Genomic DNA, 16,788 nt, shown 5'->3' on the forward strand with positions numbered 1-16,788 from the left:
ACAGACGTGCGCATTCCTTCGCCGAAGAAATTGTTGACTCCTTCTGTCGAACTCTCGCGTCTTGCTGTTTCTGTTCGAACGTTCGGGCCTCGTTAATATAAATTCGGATAATGGAGGTTCCACCGAATCACAATTTCCTTGTTCTCGGTCCCGAGACGAGATGAACAACTCTATCGAACGATAGGGAAGCAAAGTTCATCGGACGGTTCCTCTCTTGTTCCGGCTCCTATTCGGAGTGAGGAAATTTCCTGTTAACCTTGTTCCCATCAGTGGGAACAGTGAACGGTGGGAGCACGATTCACGGCGTAACTCATCGTCATCCTTTTGGTCTTGGTTGGAATTGAAATAATGAACAAAAGAAGATCATTTAAAGGAGAAGTTTGAAAACATTTCACTAGCGAGCACGGTTGACAATTGTGTAGATTGCTTGTCTGAGAAATATCTTCATCTTCATCGAACGTATTATCCGCACACGTCAGATATACCGATCGCATTTCTATCCATATACATATGTATGTATGTATCTACTATACAGGGTCGTTTGCTGAAATTCAACGATGTTCGATCACCTGTGTTTCTCTCGACTTCTAGCCCAATAACGACAGAGTACCTACCTACGGGCAAATGTGAATTCGATAATGAACACGCGATTCGATTAAGAAAATGCTTGTATATAATTCTTTTGCACAGTTTAATCGGATCGTTCGAGGCAGTATATTATTATTTGCTCCGAATATACATAGAATGTCTGTCGATCGATTAAAACCAAGAGGATCATCAATCGATGCTGTATGTATAGTCGACAGAAGATTCAACATTTAACAAAGTCCAAGGATAACGCGTACGAGCGAAGCTAATTACACGAAGTCTGAAGGTTCAAAGTCTAGTTAAAACGATTCCCGTATTGTCCAGTGGGTCAGCTGAAATACGATTCACCGACAATTAACCAATTTTGCCTGGAACATCTACGAGGGTTTTCAAATGAATTTGTCCGAACGTGTACAAGCTTGAACGCTTCGGTTCTCCAAACGGTCGCTATATTGATTTCTTTGGAAAGTTCTTTAGAAGACGCTATTACCGGTAATGATGAGGGGAATTTTCTTGTCGAGCAACTTTTACCACTGATTTCCAATCCGATTATTCGATTAAACTTGATCAATTCACTGGTTGGTTCGTTCGTTCGTTTTCACGGAACAACGATAAATAAGATCGCCGATGAAATCTTGTTTCAAGGTAAACAACTTGTTCGCGAAATAATAGACGAAATAAATAGGTACATATGAAGTTGTGTGTAGCGAGAGCAAGGATTATTGGTATTCGAGCGAGTCAGCTTTCCCATTAAAAAGGAAGGTCGGATAGGGGAGATACGATCATCCGTTTTACGACAAGACACCGCTGACTCATCGATGATCCGTATTGCGCTTTGCGTTACGCGTGTCATGCTATCTACCTCTCGTCTGTTTCAATTTCTTCGTAGGAGAATACGACAGTAACGACGAGGCGAATAACAATGAGCCAGCGAGATTGCCTCACCGTTTATCCGGTTTCCCCCGTTTACGCGATCTCTGTTTCTTCCAGATTCGGAAATATTGAAGAAAATACGGTGGCCGAGCGGTGCTCGGGCGCGCAACGAATCGATCAGTTACCTATTACCACTATAAAATAACCGTAAATGTCGAGTCAGAAAATGGAAAAGATGGAATTGCTGGTTTGGACGTGCGGTTCAATCGAATTGAAAATCCGCTTCGAAAGGAACCCGGGCGAATCGACAAAGTGCAATTTCCGGGACGGAAATTACATCTCGCGACCAGTGGAAAAAGCTTTGTCGAGGAGCTTCATTCGTGGATACACACCCTGGGCTCGTTGTACACGCGTAAACACTCTCGCGCTCTATTATTAAGAATAGAGGAAATACCAGAAGTGTGTGAGCTTACGGAGACAGAAAAGGAGCTCGTTCGCGATGCATTGTTCTTTTGTATTGTAGGTACATTTCATTCATTTCAAGCGGTGAGAACATTAAAGAACGTTCAATAGATGTAAAGTCTAACGTGAACTTGACATGGATCCAGCATTAATGCGATTCCACGCTAATCATTCTAGACACGTGAAAATATCGTCTTTAATTGTTCCATCTGCCGAGATTAATGGAACGACACAAAGCTGATTCGTGGAATGGAAACACACGCGATACGTACAGTATGTATAACTAATTCGGCGTCGATCGTAAACCAGAAAGTCTGTGAAGAGACGTGCGACGATCGGTTCTTTAAGAAATTCGCCACGCTGCTGTCGCAATAAGCGTGTCGAACCTGTGAGAGAAGTCCTATAAACTAGGTCTTGTTGCGTGTGTGTCCTTGGTTCGAGCTTCGCCTTTGTAAGCGCTTACGACAGCAATACGCATCGAGAACCGGACGTTACCGGAGAACATCACATCATCATCCCCATCGAACGATGGGGCTTTTCACGCCCCTTGCCCGAATAGTTTCTAATAATCGAAGCTTTCGATGATTCGATCCTATGCTTGATTAAGGGATCGCGTGTCCGGTTCTTCGGTAAAGCAACTCAAGTCCGCCGTTTTAAGTCTGAACTAATTCTAAGCTAAACGTTCGTCGTGTATCTCCTCTGTGTTAATACTCTGGCAAGCGCGAGTCGGATCCATGTTGGCCGAGCAACAGATTTCGTCGGGCTTTTCGAACGACAGACGCGATTTTAATCAACGCTAACGAGGAACCGTCCGGTAAGCAGTTTCCCTTGGTACACGAAAAGCTCATTTTCCATCCGTTGTGAGCAACGAGGAGCGACGACGCGACGCGACGCGTCGACGCGTCGACGCGTCGCTCGAGTCTCGAGTTTTCATGTCTGTTGCTCGCGAGCTTAGTGCAGAACCACCCGACAGTCGCCAGTCGAGCCCCGTGTCTCGTCGGCGAAACACACCCTCAACCCTCCTTTCGAAACCAAAACGAACCCCGACGATCGAAGAACGCTCGCCATTGAATGATCGATCGATCAATCGATCGATCGATCGATCGATCGAAGATGTGCTACTGATTTGAATCCAACGCAAGATTTTACCAGCAGTTTAATAGAAAAAGACGTATTAGTAGTGCCCGATGCTGGTACTCGGTGGTTCTAGGGGTTGTCATCTTTGTGGCGCAATGAGATCGAAGACTCTCGATTAAGACGTCGCGTCGCATCAACAAGGATTTCTCCGCGAACCGACCATGGTGGATAAATTGCACGAGTACGAGGGATTTGCTGGGAGGGTTCACGACGTCCGTGACAAGATCAAGGAGAAGTGGGATGTCTGGAAGGAATGGAAAAACGGTATACCCTTGGATCAGGGGATCGAAGGGATATTAAACCACCTTCGGGGACCGCCGAAATTGGAGAGGAGTTTGGAGGACTATGCGCATGTTTACAGGTAAAGACACCTATCGTCGGTGTAGAGTAGTTAACCGGATGATTATTTTTACGTTCACCATTTACGAAAAAAAAAAAAAAAAAAGAAACCCGGCAAACGCGAGTTTTCCACGTAGCTTGTGTTCCGATCGACGAAACCAGGAAGAGAGACGAATCGGGACTTGAAATAATTTCCAGGAAGAAGACACGAGGGGAACTGGTACGTGTGTCTGCAGCCGTGATGGGAATCGAATTTTCGTACGCTGCTGAAACCGCGTTCGTTTCGCCGACGCTGTTGAAAATCGGGGTGGATCATCAACACATGACACTCGTTTGGGCGCTCAGCCCCCTGATCGGATTCTTCGTCACTCCGATTCTGGGGAGCTTGAGCGACAGATGCAGATCAAAGTACGGGAGAAGAAGGCCGTTCATTATGATGTTGGCGCTTGGGGTGCTAATAGGTGAGAGGGGAGGTGTTCGAGCAACGTTCCCAGTTCGCTGTTCCCAATAACCCCAGTTGAAAAATGATTCGCCACTAACCAATATAATAGGGTTGATACTGGTTCCGAATGGCGAGAACATGGGTTATGCTTTCGGCGACACACCGACCACTCACGGCAATTATACCGCGCCTGTTGGCCACCGAACCACGGCGAAACAAACGAAAGAAGATGCCGTGAAACCATCCTCGCACTCCTGGGGAATCTTCTTCACGATTTTAGGAACGGTTCTCCTCGATTTCGACGCCGACGCCTGTCAGAGTCCGGCCAGAGCTTATCTGCTCGACGTCACCACACCTGGCAAGTAAATGCACTTACTGTCTCGACAGCAGCTGGTCTCTGTCTATTCCAAGTCCCATCGTACGAATTAGTTTGGGGAATTAGTGGAGGGGACGGGAGGGGGCTAATAACAAGGGGTATTTTAATTGGATCACCGAAGAGAATAAAATAAAATTAGGAAATCCGTCCGGTCCGTTACGTGTTGCAGAGGATCATGCCAAAGGACTCAGCACGTTCACCATAATGGCTGGCTTGGGCGGTTTTATGGGATACGGTTTAGGCGGTATTAACTGGGACGCCACGACGATCGGAGTGATGCTTGGCGGGCACCTTCACGCAACGTTCACGCTAATCACTATTATATTCGTGATCTGTGTATTCTGCACAATCACCAGTTTCAAGGAGATCCCTCTGGAACTGTTGGAAAGGGAGGAGTACCAGCAGCTCCACGACCAAAAGGTTCGTCGAAGAAAAACGAGAATAATTTCCATAATTCGTCATTCCCTAAAACATTTACATGCTGTACACGTACGTCATATGTATCATACACGTATCATACACGTATATGTAGATGTCCATCGAAGGAGGACTAGCACAAGAGGAACAGAAGGAGCACGATAAAATCACAACAGAAGAGTCCGCGTCGTACGGGACCCTGGACAATAATCAGGATATTGTCGCGAGAAAAGATGTGAGCAAAGAAAAAAGAAAGGCACGTCCCATGTGACAGTTCCAACTAACAAATAAACTATTGTCGTTTGCCAGGAATTTGTCCTAAAGCCTATTCCGGTGCAGGAGCCAGAGAGAAGGGCCGGTCAAGTGCCCATGGTGCCCATAGTGCCGGACATCGCCGTGGCACACGACCCCAATTACGGAAAATCCGACTTCGAGGAGATCGCTGACGCGAATCCAAAAGCGACTTTAAGGGAATACCTGATGTCAATCGTATACATGCCGCACAGTCTTCGGATGGTGTGCTTGACGAATTTGTTCTGCTGGATGGCCCACGTCTGCTATTCCCTATACTTTACAGATTTTGTCGGGGAAGCTGTTTATGGCGGCGATCCGCAAGTAAACAAATCGGATAAACTTTGATTTGATTGTCCTAAACAGCTAAACGTAACGTAGGGTCGCGTCGTTCCGTTATAGGCACCGGAGGGCAGCAAGGAACGAGAACTGTACGAAAGCGGGGTCCGTTTTGGTTGCTGGGGCATGTCCATGTACTCGCTGTCCTGCTCGTGTTACTCTTTGATCATCGAGAGACTGATAGAACGCTACAAGTAACCCGCTTTCCATTTAGTAAAACGAATAATTGTAATATGTTTCTCTCGAGGCTCGACGCTTTCGCGAGAACCATTTTAACTATGAATAAATCTTGTTGTACGTTCATAGAGCACGAAGGGTCTACGTCTGCGGCCTGTTGTTCTACAGCACCGGGATGATGATGATGGCGTTGACAAAGCATCCCGTGGGAGTGATCATTTTCTCTTGGACAGCCGGAGTTATGTATTCCACTCTGTTCACCATGCCATATTTATTAGTCGCGCATTACCACGCTTCGTCGACGGTGAGCAACAGTTTCTTACGATTTATTCGCCAGGGAGTCGAGAACAATTTTAATCCGAAATACGAAACTATCTACCTACTACATATGTATACAGTATACATATACATACAATATACATATTTATGTATAATACACGTTTCAATGGGACAATAGGTACTCGTTGCGAACCTCTCTGTACACTGAAATGAATCTTACTAACATACATACATACATACGTATACATATATTGAGTATTACTCGGAGAAAATAATAATGAAATTCTTTCCATAGTTAGCAAAGTCGCGCGTTAAGCCGAGTATCCACCTACCGCGCATGTTCGCGAACGTTCACAATTGTTTTTACACGGCCGATGGATATACCCAGCTTTAGATTGATTGTCAGCCCCCATTTCGGTAGCACGAACAAACGTACAGTTCGCACACAGTGTGCCACCTGATAAAAGTTGCTCGACGAAGCACAATAAGTATCATGAATCACACTGTAATGCCATTAAACTCCGCGATATGATGCAACGATGCACCCGTTTCTGCGCGCGAATCCGCTGGAAATTGAATTAGTCGACTTTGCAGTTCGAGGTGACAGCCGACGGAGAAGCCGTGCAAAGCGAAGGTGTGCGAGGTCTTGGCACCGACGTCGCTATCGTCTCCTCGATGGTCTTCTTGGCGCAATTCTTGCTTTCCTGTTGTCTGGGGACGATCGTCAGCAAATCCGGGACCACCACGGCGGTGGTTTGCGTGGCGAGCACCCTCGCCGCCTGCGGGGCCATTTCCGCGACGCAGATCATGTACCTGGATCTCTAAACACAACCCGTAACCCATAACACACACACACACACCGGAACATTTACCGATATCACAAGATACGTCTCGAAATAATTCATTTATAAGGGTATCTTTCGGTCGGTCGCGGTCGTTAGATTCAGATTTGCAAAATTCCTTTACAGAATCAGTAGAATCAATCAGTCTGTCAAGTACCCACTTACTTTTTTTCATGGTAGCTGTTCGGGTTTATAGTCTTTTATATTGATAAATTCTACTTCCATCGAATTCGATACAACATAGATGCATTCGTTTCGGTGTTTTTCTTTTCGAAATAGCGTACATCTTTGTTGAGACAAATATTATGGAGTATACTCTGTACATTCCAATTCGCTTCCATCGACGAACGCTAGGTATACATATACTAGGTATATGTTCGTGTAATAACTGTAATATACAGGGTGCCTCGGTTAACTTGATCACCTCGAATAATCACTCTTAAAGGTACACTTTATCGACATTTTTAAGCGTAGAACTTAAATGTACGTATGTGTACCTTTAAGTGATTTTAATCGAGTTGATCGAGTTAGCTCAGACACCCTGCATGTAATAACGTTATCATGTTGACGTTGCACAAATAATATGGCTCCATCGACAACCCCGCGACGCACTCTGAATCCGCAACTCTGTGTCGTTCCAGGACACTTGTAAATAAATGCTTATCTTGTAAAAACGTAATAAAACACAGAGATACGCAGGGAGTGCGTGTGTCTCTGTGTGTACACGTTTGAACGAGTTTTATTTTAGACCGTTCGAAAAAGAAGATGAATCGTTTCGAATCAAAGCCCCGATCGTCCGAATTAAAATATCCGTGTTGCATTGCAACGAAATAACTATTATTTCGTAATTTTATTAAAATTCGTCAGATACAGGTTTAATATCAAAGGACACGAGACGTATGTATGAAATGTGTGACTTAAATTCGTAAAATTTCCGGTGAACAAAGACCACGTGACGAGACCACCGCGGCGCGATACGGCTTCCAAGAGGCTTAAAAGTTGTTCAAACCGCACAGTTTCAACGCGGCAGCGACGTCTCTTGTCATCAGTCTGCTGATACTCAGAATATACCTGCCAACGTATTTGTCGTCGACGAGGCCCTGTGTGTGTGTGTGTGTGTGTGTGTGTGTGTGTGTGTGTGTGTGTGTGTGTGTGTGTGTGTGTGTGTGTGTGTGTGTGTGTGTGTGTGTGTGTGTGTGTGTGTGTGTGTGTGTGTGTGTGTGTGTGTGTGTGTGTGTGTGTGTGTGTGTGTGTGTGTGTGTGTGTGTGTGTGTGTGCGTGCGCGCGCGCGCGTGTATGAAAGTCCAGTGAAAACGAGGCAGCCCGTGAATATACATATGTATTATACATAGAAGTACACAGAAGCATATACACGAGTTCAAGTCGACAGAGACCCTCACCTGAACGATATCGTAGTTCCTATCTTTACAGAATACAGGATACGAGAAGAACATCCCAGCTGGAATGTCGTAAGAATGATCCGACAGCACACCCATACAGACCCATTCATTGTCGGGTGTGCCGTTCCATAATATTTTACAGTGCTCCGCCAATGAATACGCCATGGATCTCAAGTATCTAGGTCTACTAAGCAAACTTTGCATAATCTGTCGAGAAAATATATCCAGTATTGTCCATGGGAGACATTCGGATGAATTTAGAAAAAATTTCATTGATCGATTCTCACCGTCGGAAGATCGTTTCGCAGCCACACTTTCAGATCATCGGTTATTGGGTTTCCATTAGTCAGATACATATACCTGCAATCCGGAAAGTTGTACGTGTTGTTGTTGCCCCATAGTATAATATTCTTAATTTCTCCCGGATGACAGTTTGCCCGAGCCGAAATCTGATAATACAATAAAAATCTCGATCAAGGGTAATGAATAATAATCCGACCCTTTCCGTAGAGCGTAGAGTAACAACTGTTTACGTGTGCAGCAGCGATTTGCGCATTGAACAACGCCAATGTAGTTATGTTTTTCCGGGGAATAGATTTCGCGTAGCAAGATATGATTGTAGCAGCCGTGTTTCCAATCACTATGATCCTGGCGTCCCTGTTCGCATACTCCTCTATAAATTCACCCTGTAGCAAGAGAATAGAGAAGTATAGACATGTATATGTATGTAGATATGGACAATGGAATGAATACCTACGTAAGCTTTTGCCACGCGAACGTATTCTTTAAAAAACAGGTCCTTGTACTCTTGTTCGTTGAAAGCGTACTCCCTCGCTGAACCGATGCAGAACACAACGTTAGCATCCTTGAATGCAATCGAGGCATTATCGCTGTACGTGATGCCTACGTCCGTAAAATGACAAGTTAGATAGATAGTCTCTGTGTCATCGTCATCGGTGAAATTTTTCATATCGCAGGTCCAAGAAAGTGCAACAAGTCGACAACGGTTTACCGTGCAACAGGTTCGGACTGCACAACGTCAGTTCAATCGCGACACTTTCTAAAAACACCGCTCTGTCCTGGAACTCGTATATACTGATGAAAACCGATTGATCCGATCCAAACACTTGATCGGAGAGTATCCTGTAGATGAGGGCAAGCGCGATGTCGGAACTACCGTCCGTAACGACCACTCGCAAGACATCGCTCTTGCATCGCGACGCGTGTGTGACAACGCTTTCCTGAACGATTACATTATCCATTTCACCGCCAATCGGCCGTACATTTGACGTTTGTTACGATCGCGGACACGACTTTGACGATCTAAATCTACAGGGTGTTTCATATTTCGTCTATTCTATTTCAAGGTGAATTCTCGTGCTCTGATACGCATCTATTTTGACCAAAGTAACTACTTATCGATTTCTTTCTTTCTGCTTTACAATTCATTCCGTTCTATGTATAATACATACATATGTATACATGTGTAGTAAGTATGTATAAATAGTACTTAGAAGCACCGCCGTAATATGTAGATGAGTTTCATACAGAGAGAAATTTCATTAAAACTATGCTAGTTGGTTCAGAGACAGAAAAGGTTTTTGATTACGTGCGTAAATTATTGATACATTTCTCGAAAATGTCCTTCCTAATGCGTGGATAGTCAGGACTCTGTTTCAAGACTTCGTTGCAGGCGTCGATCGCCTCCGCGTACGCTTTCGCTTTCATAGAACAATAAGCTAGCTTATAGGCTACGGAAAGATTCGATTTTCCACCGTACTTCCAAGCCTGACTATACTGGGACGCAGCCTCTCTATAACTTTGCTCCTTCTCGGCGATGCGACCAGACAGTTCGCGGGCCCTCACGCAAGTCGCATTATGTTGTAAGACTCTTCGCAGTAGATCGTTCGCCAAATCGTACTTGTTCGACTGTACGTAAATATCGGCCAAGAGTAGCCAACAACGTTCCAAGTACTCGGCGTCCTCGAAAGTCCATGTGTTCTTGCTGACGCGTTTCAGATGGTTCCTGGCTCGAGGAGTTTGTTTAAGGAGAATATGGGCCATCGCCATTCCAAGGGCCGGGCCTACGTGATCCCTCAAAGCTTCTTGGCTAGCCATTGCCGTGCAATCTTGTAGAGCTTTTTCCACGTTCGACTTCTGCTTCGTAGCCAGTAAGAAAAAGTTGCTTAGCAGTCTGTGTGTTAGCATTTCGTGTGGGCTGCCTTTAGGATTCAATTCCTGAAAGAGAAACAGAATATGGATTTGAAACTTTTCGAAACCGAATGTGACACACAAAGAAACAACAACTGTCTATCTTCGAATATTTATTCGTTATACCTGTAACAAACGGTAAGCCGTTTTCAAGGCCATTGTTCTAGAATCTTGGTACTCGGCGTCATCGTCGTTATTAAAGACTTCATTAGAAAGAGAGGAATCATCATCCGAATCTAAACAAATCTCAATCATATTGTATATTGCTTGTTGGCCCCACTCGGCATCGCGTCTCGCACAATTAAATTGACGAAGAGCAGAGTTCAATCTACCCATACGCCAATCCAATAAGCCAGCGCAATAATAGTAGCCAGCTGCCAAGTTTGAACCACTCATCCCTAAATCTGCCCGATGTAGCCGTTCCTCAAGATCATCCATGTTCCCTGATTTCGAGATGTCAATTATTATGTAAATAGTAAATCACTGGATTGCTCGTTCTCTAGGAATCTATACCTTACCTGTTCTACGCGAGACTTCGATCAGCCTTGCCAGCGCAGTCCAATACGTTGGTTGTTTCAATAATAATTGCTTAAAGTGAAATGCTGCTGTGTCAAAGTCAATTTTTCTGAACGCAAGATCAGCCATCATTATCGAGGCTGCTTCGTTCTCTGGGTCTGCATTTAGCAAAGCTGTACAACTCTGAGCACATCTGTCTAAGTTATTCGTCTGTTGATTAAAGGTACCAATTAAAAAGTATTAATAATAATAATAATAATAATAATAATAATAATAATACATAAACAAACTGAGCATAATGTTAGAAAGCTTGCCGTCATTTACCTGCATATATATCTTTGCTAACGATAAAAGGGCTTGCAGATTCGCTGGTCTATGATTCAAAGCCTCTTTATAGCATTGTATAGCTTGATCATAGTCTCTCAACGACGAGGAGTAATGAGCCATCGTCAAACAGATGTTCGTCAACATTTCCTTCTCGTCTTCTGTACTGGAACTTCCTAAACGTTGTATATATCTCTGTTGATTTTCTTTGGCCTCGCTCAATGCCCACAGAGCACCCTGAATGTTATCTGCTTTCTCTCTTGTTTTTCCAAGCAAAAGAAGAAGCTGACCCCGTACTTGTAAACTTTGCAAATCAGAATCCCGACGTCCGTCTGAAACATTACACAGAAATCATTTACATAGAGGTATGTGCATCATCAGGCTGAACAGTGAAACGCAAATAGTGTATATCTGCCTTGTAGTTCTTGTACCAATGTGGCTTCCGCTTTGTCGTACTGTTTCATTTTCATAAATAGCTTAGCAAGATCCGATTTCAAGCCTTTAAAATTCTCCTGTTTTATCACGTCCCAATAATAATTTATCGCCTTCGTGTACTGATGTGTTTTCACAAGCGCTTTTCCCAATTTACTGGCTATATGGAATTTATCTATAGGATTTTCTTTCAAGGCTTCTTCGTACGCTTCTATTGCTCTCTCCGGCTCCTCTATAGAAACATATGCATCGCCTAACATGCTGTATGTCCTGGGACCGGGACAGTGTTCCACTAATTCCCTAAAATCACGTCGATTTCCCCGCTATAAATAACGACTAAACAAGTCCGAACAAACGAGATATTAACAAACCTGAAGCACACAGCGAAGGCGAGTCTGTCTTTCTTGTGTTTTAAATGAATTTCCGCCAGACGTTTATGCGCTTGCAGATAATAAGGCTGATCTGGTGTTACTTTGGACAAACGCTCGATGGCTTCATCCAATTCGCCCATTTCTAAAAGTAATTCTGCATTTCCTATTAGTATCCTACCTTCCTCGGTAGTATTTCGAAGCTTTATATTTGCCTCGTGTATTACGGCAATTGCTTCGTCGAATCGTCGCATTTCGCTATAAGCAAAAATCAGTTCAAGATACAACGTTGCTATATCCGATGCTGACATTTCTACAGTTTCCGACATATTTTCGTGAAACTGCACTTCTACTACGTGTGCTATGGCAGCCCGGAAACTTTTTATTGCATTTTCAATATCTTTATTTTCTTTCTGAACCATCCCAACGATTAAATGATAAATCGGATTGTCCCTGATGTTAAAGTTGTAGCTTAGACCAATTTCAAGACTTTGCGAAGCCAATTGGTAGTTCCCCTGACAAGCAAGAATCTGAGCCATCAGCAAATGTGCTTCTGCATTGGATGCATCGACATTGTCCAAAATGTTTTTCAGTATAGTGGCAGCACCCTCCAGCTCACCGCTTTGCATTTTAGCTTTACTTAATAATAACTGTGCTGTAGTTAACCCAGGATACGCTTCTGTGAGCTGTTCCAGTAAATATAAACATGGCTCTGCACGATTCAATACGTTTCTTTCCCGATTTCTCACGTCGTTCGATATTGAGTAAACTATACGTTGTTTACAGATATCTAAACATAAGTCAGGATTTAATTTTTTCACGTACTCGTACCCGTACGGTATACATTTACAGTTATTCAATAGAATTGTAGATGCATCATCCAAATGAGTTAGAGCTTGATTTGGAACATTGGATTTCAGTTTTGCAGACATGAAAAGTAATTCTGCGCTCTTTGAACCGGATTGTATTTCCATAAGGAAGTCTATTTGTTGTTGTGCCAAATCCCGACCCTCGGTCGAAGTGTCTAAAAGCTGACAGTACGCCAATCCCATCAAAGCCGAGAAAGAAGACTCGTTTATTTTAATAGCATTTTTGTAATAATGTTCTGCATCCCTCGCTTTTCCCAGCGAAACGTATAAATTTCCCAGCTCGATCATAAGCTCTGCATTCTTAGAATGCTGCTGCTGCAACATTCGATCAACGGTTCTGGCGAGCTCTAACAAGACCTCTTCGCTTTTACACGCCAATCGCGAAAATAATTGAACGTTACTAATTAAAACGATAGCATTCCGTGTTTCCGTGAGTATCAAATTCCTGAAGAATGATTGTAAACCTTTCAATCCTTCCTCGTAATTTCCATCTCGACAAAGCATAACAAATACTTGTGCTTTTGTAGCATCCAAATTATTCAAATCGATCGACAATATTCTATTGGCAGTCTCTAAAACCTGCTCCCAATCTTTCATTGTGAGCAGATTCTGCAACTTTTCAATTAACGGTAAGCACAATTTTGGATAACGTACAATCAATGAGTTTAATGTTAATATTGCACCTGCGCTATCACCATGCTGCTGCTTGTATTTTGCGGAACCGAGAAGAGCGTATACATTCTTTGGATCTTCCTCCAGGACCAATTCGAAGAAATTACGTTTATCCAAGCTGATTTCGTTCACAGTGAACAAATTCACCCAACCTTTAACCAGTAAAACATTCATGTTGGATGAATCCAGTTTGTGAGCTCTTTCTATATAATCTTTAGCTTTTTCAACTTTCTGCGATAAAAGCAACGTCAACGCAGCTAATGACAATGCATTCGGAGTTGATTTTCTCCTTTCATCTCTGATTCTATTCTCAATATGCGTCAAAGTAGTCCTTTCAACGTTGCTGCTGATTGTATACGTTATGTTCTGAAGAAGTAATGCTGCTAATGTTGCATCTGCATTGTTCATCAAACTTGTGCATTCTTTAATTGCCTCCTGAGTTTTCCCAGTCAATGCATACGCAAGACCCAACAAAATTCTTAAACGTTCGCTTGTCGGATAAGCTTCGCACGCTTCTTTCGAATGAATTAACATTCCGTTATAGTACAGTTGATGGCAATACCACTCGATCAGAGTTATATATTCTATTTCCTCCATTCTATAAACAGTGTAGATGCTCAATCCCAAACGATAAATTTATCAGTACAAACCAGATTATGTAAATCCATCTAAACTGTACACTTGATTTATTAGTTACTCAAAGTTTTAGTAACCACTGTAAAATGTACAAATTTTTATTCAATAGAATATATCAAAAAATCTTCAGGATCTGGTAGCTCGTAAATAATATTGGGATCTAAAGGTTCCGAGTCGAGTCCTTCCAATATATTCGGTGGTCCAACAATACGATCTTCGAGATCAGGATTCTTAATTGCAAGATAATACTTTTGCATGTACTCGCAAGATAAAAACATATAGTAATAATTTAGTACGGCATATGTAAACGCTGTCTGAAAATATAATTTACGCAGAGTATAGGATACACATTTTCATTTATAGTTATCGTGTTTAAAAAAATTAATAGAACCTCTGCTAATAGCCGTGCTATACCCTGCCCTGTGTATCTGTATGGTACATTAATTGCTTGCATATCCAGAACCTTTCCTTCTGCTCTGTATTGCAGCACAGCCCTTGCTGGTAAGAGAAAAATGTAATATAGAATAGAAAAACAGTGATCTCTTAAGTAATGTATCTTACAATTGTCATCCAGTTTTACATAGAAGAGGCCTCGTTTTTCGTTATGATGTACTGTATAATTAGAAAAGAACCTTGCATATTGATTAATTCTCCTAAATTTTTTCAATATAAACGACGAAACTTTAGTCATGTAACTCATTCCATTTAAATTACATGAAATAGGGATGATATAAAATACGTTTTCTAACAGCACCAATTGACCACATACTCACAGAAACCTCCAAATTAAACAATTTTCTGTTTCTTTGGATGAAATACTATGTATAATATACACATGTATAACCGTAAGGGGTTATGGTTTTGTTGACACGCTGTTGCTTAGCAACTTTGACGTGACTATCCACATCGCCACTGGTCGCATTTTCTAACTTTCCTACCACCACACATTTGATATTTTTATATATACATTGATATACATACATACATACACATATACATGTACGTCGTTTGCATATTTTCTCCTTTATTTGTCTTAAATTTTACTATAATTTTAGTTATATTATAAATAGTGATTCAAATAGTTCTATACAATATGTCATGATACATATTGACAGTAGTAATTCTTATTACTATTCATTAATTTCATAGGTAGTACCAAACAATATAACAAGTAGCATTGCACATACATACGTAACACATACATGCAGCGCACTATTTATTATCATTACCATTTGTAATATTTAATTATCATGCATTAATCCCATAAACATTAGCACATATTGGTACAACATCACAATGTCAACATAAATTTGTACTGTTGCAAAGACAACTTCATCCGGTTCTATCTCTATTCTCCGGCCACCCATAATTGTTTGCACATCAAAATACAAATACTAAAATGTATAGAAAGTAAGACTTACTGAGCGATCTTTGGTGGGGGCAAAAATATACATATTTTATTCAAAATAAATATTTTTTTCATATTAACCATCGACAAGAAGACCATTCCTATAACAGACATCACTATGTGCAACACTTTAATGTACGTAAAGATTAGAATTATCATCATTACAAAAATTCCAAGCACAGAAGCCAATCCAACAATCATCACGAGTCCTGTTCTCATTGTTAAGTCAAACTGTAACATTGTTACAAAATATTATGTAAAATAATGTCATTTCTGTGCTCGCTGTATACTTAACAATTGAGAATACCTTTGAGAATGTTGCCAGAACACCTACTACAAACGTTATGACTGCTGACATACCTAGTGCCATTAAGATGATTTCAACCTCATAAGAGACAGATGTGAAAGCAGCTAAATACGAAAGGGCTATTGTCTGCAAATGAGAAGACGTGACGCTTCTTCTTTTAGTACTAACATATTCTGTTAATCTATTCTCAATATTATTAGTTATCTCACCAGTTTGCACAACAATATATAATTATAGGGTGCTTTCCGTCTAGCGCTTTCAGAGCAAGACACAGCACAGTAGGATATGGTAAAGCATACACTGAAAAAATAGTATGATTAGTGTTGATTAAATAATAATCAATAAGCAGTTAGAAATACGTATATGTATGTACATACAAGGCTATGATCCACAAGTACCAATGTAGTATCATGAACTTCTTAGCAGCATCCCTGAGATAGAAATTAGATAAATAGTTCTTGTGCGAACAACAGAGAAGAATGTCATTATAATGTTAACTTGTCACACAAACACAAACAGAAAAACTGCTATGACAGATGCTGTAAATAACAACTGAAGTGTTAATATCAAGAAGACTTTTCTAACAAAACTTCTTCTCACTCCTTCCTCTTTAAAATCGCCTATGTAATCAGATCCATCTCCATCCGGACCCATTACTCTTCTCTGTTGTTGTTCAAGCCACGCTCTGTACAATTCCTGGTTCTCTCTTTCTCTTTGTGTCACCATTTCATCGGTGACAGTAACAGTATATGGCCCCTAATAATGAAAATAACGTTTTTAATAGTACACTTTCGTCGGTGAAATACATATTAATTGGCATCGAAGTTTTCTTACTCACTGTCTTAATTTGCTGTCCCTTAAACAAGGGTGGCAATTGTGGTGGACCCGGCATAAGTCGTTGAGCTTGTTGTTGATCTCCTTGCATTGAATTATTAATTAATGAGGCACACTATCAAATATTCAAACCGGTAAGTTCCCACCGGATCTGTGGCACTAACCAAATTTAAGTGTAAAATTTATTCACACATATAAAAACTTTATACATGTATAACTGTATTTTAATGAACACGAAATCATAACTTG

The 16,788-nt window shown here is 41.7% G+C and overlaps 5 protein-coding genes across 5 annotated transcripts; 1 reads left to right on the forward strand and 4 right to left on the reverse strand.

The window, feature by feature from the left end:
- The first annotated feature begins 2,873 nt into the window (after positions 1-2,873).
- Positions 2,874-6,588, forward strand: LOC107190763 (proton-associated sugar transporter A). Its single transcript, XM_015579634.1, has 9 exons — positions 2,874-3,421; positions 3,598-3,860; positions 3,951-4,199; positions 4,387-4,637; positions 4,750-4,869; positions 4,944-5,249; positions 5,328-5,458; positions 5,571-5,745; positions 6,315-6,588. The coding sequence occupies exons 1-9, from the start codon at positions 3,222-3,224 to the stop codon at positions 6,543-6,545; spliced, it is 1,926 nt and encodes a 641-aa protein (XP_015435120.1). The 5' UTR covers positions 2,874-3,221; the 3' UTR covers positions 6,546-6,588.
- A 966-nt stretch (positions 6,589-7,554) lies between these two features.
- Positions 7,555-9,224, reverse strand: LOC107190743 (malate dehydrogenase, cytoplasmic-like). The gene is made up of 6 exons (XM_015579610.1): positions 8,975-9,224; positions 8,720-8,865; positions 8,496-8,648; positions 8,250-8,411; positions 7,963-8,169; positions 7,555-7,662 (listed from the first exon to the last, which is right to left on the reverse strand). Exons 1-6 carry the CDS (start codon positions 9,222-9,224, stop codon positions 7,555-7,557), a joined length of 1,026 nt encoding a protein of 341 aa, XP_015435096.1.
- A 343-nt stretch (positions 9,225-9,567) lies between these two features.
- LOC107190776 (tetratricopeptide repeat protein 21B-like) lies at positions 9,568-13,951 on the reverse strand. The gene is made up of 6 exons (XM_015579650.1): positions 11,817-13,951; positions 11,429-11,745; positions 11,014-11,345; positions 10,692-10,899; positions 10,300-10,616; positions 9,568-10,200 (listed from the first exon to the last, which is right to left on the reverse strand). The coding sequence occupies exons 1-6, from the start codon at positions 13,949-13,951 to the stop codon at positions 9,568-9,570; spliced, it is 3,942 nt and encodes a 1,313-aa protein (XP_015435136.1).
- A 137-nt stretch (positions 13,952-14,088) lies between these two features.
- On the reverse strand, positions 14,089-14,681 carry LOC107190744 (protein NATD1). Its single transcript, XM_015579611.1, has 3 exons — positions 14,552-14,681; positions 14,382-14,488; positions 14,089-14,304 (listed from the first exon to the last, which is right to left on the reverse strand). Exons 1-3 carry the CDS (start codon positions 14,679-14,681, stop codon positions 14,089-14,091), a joined length of 453 nt encoding a protein of 150 aa, XP_015435097.1.
- A 550-nt stretch (positions 14,682-15,231) lies between these two features.
- LOC107190745 (protein lifeguard 3-like) lies at positions 15,232-16,600 on the reverse strand. The gene is made up of 7 exons (XM_015579612.1): positions 16,544-16,600; positions 16,217-16,461; positions 16,083-16,136; positions 15,915-16,005; positions 15,706-15,831; positions 15,480-15,629; positions 15,232-15,384 (listed from the first exon to the last, which is right to left on the reverse strand). Exons 1-7 carry the CDS (start codon positions 16,595-16,597, stop codon positions 15,232-15,234), a joined length of 873 nt encoding a protein of 290 aa, XP_015435098.1. The 5' UTR covers positions 16,598-16,600.
- Positions 16,601-16,788: the final 188 nt, after the last annotated feature.

This window comes from Dufourea novaeangliae, unplaced genomic scaffold, assembly GCF_001272555.1.
Source record: "Dufourea novaeangliae isolate 0120121106 unplaced genomic scaffold, ASM127255v1 scaffold196, whole genome shotgun sequence".
Lineage (NCBI taxonomy): Eukaryota > Metazoa > Arthropoda > Insecta > Hymenoptera > Halictidae > Dufourea > Dufourea novaeangliae.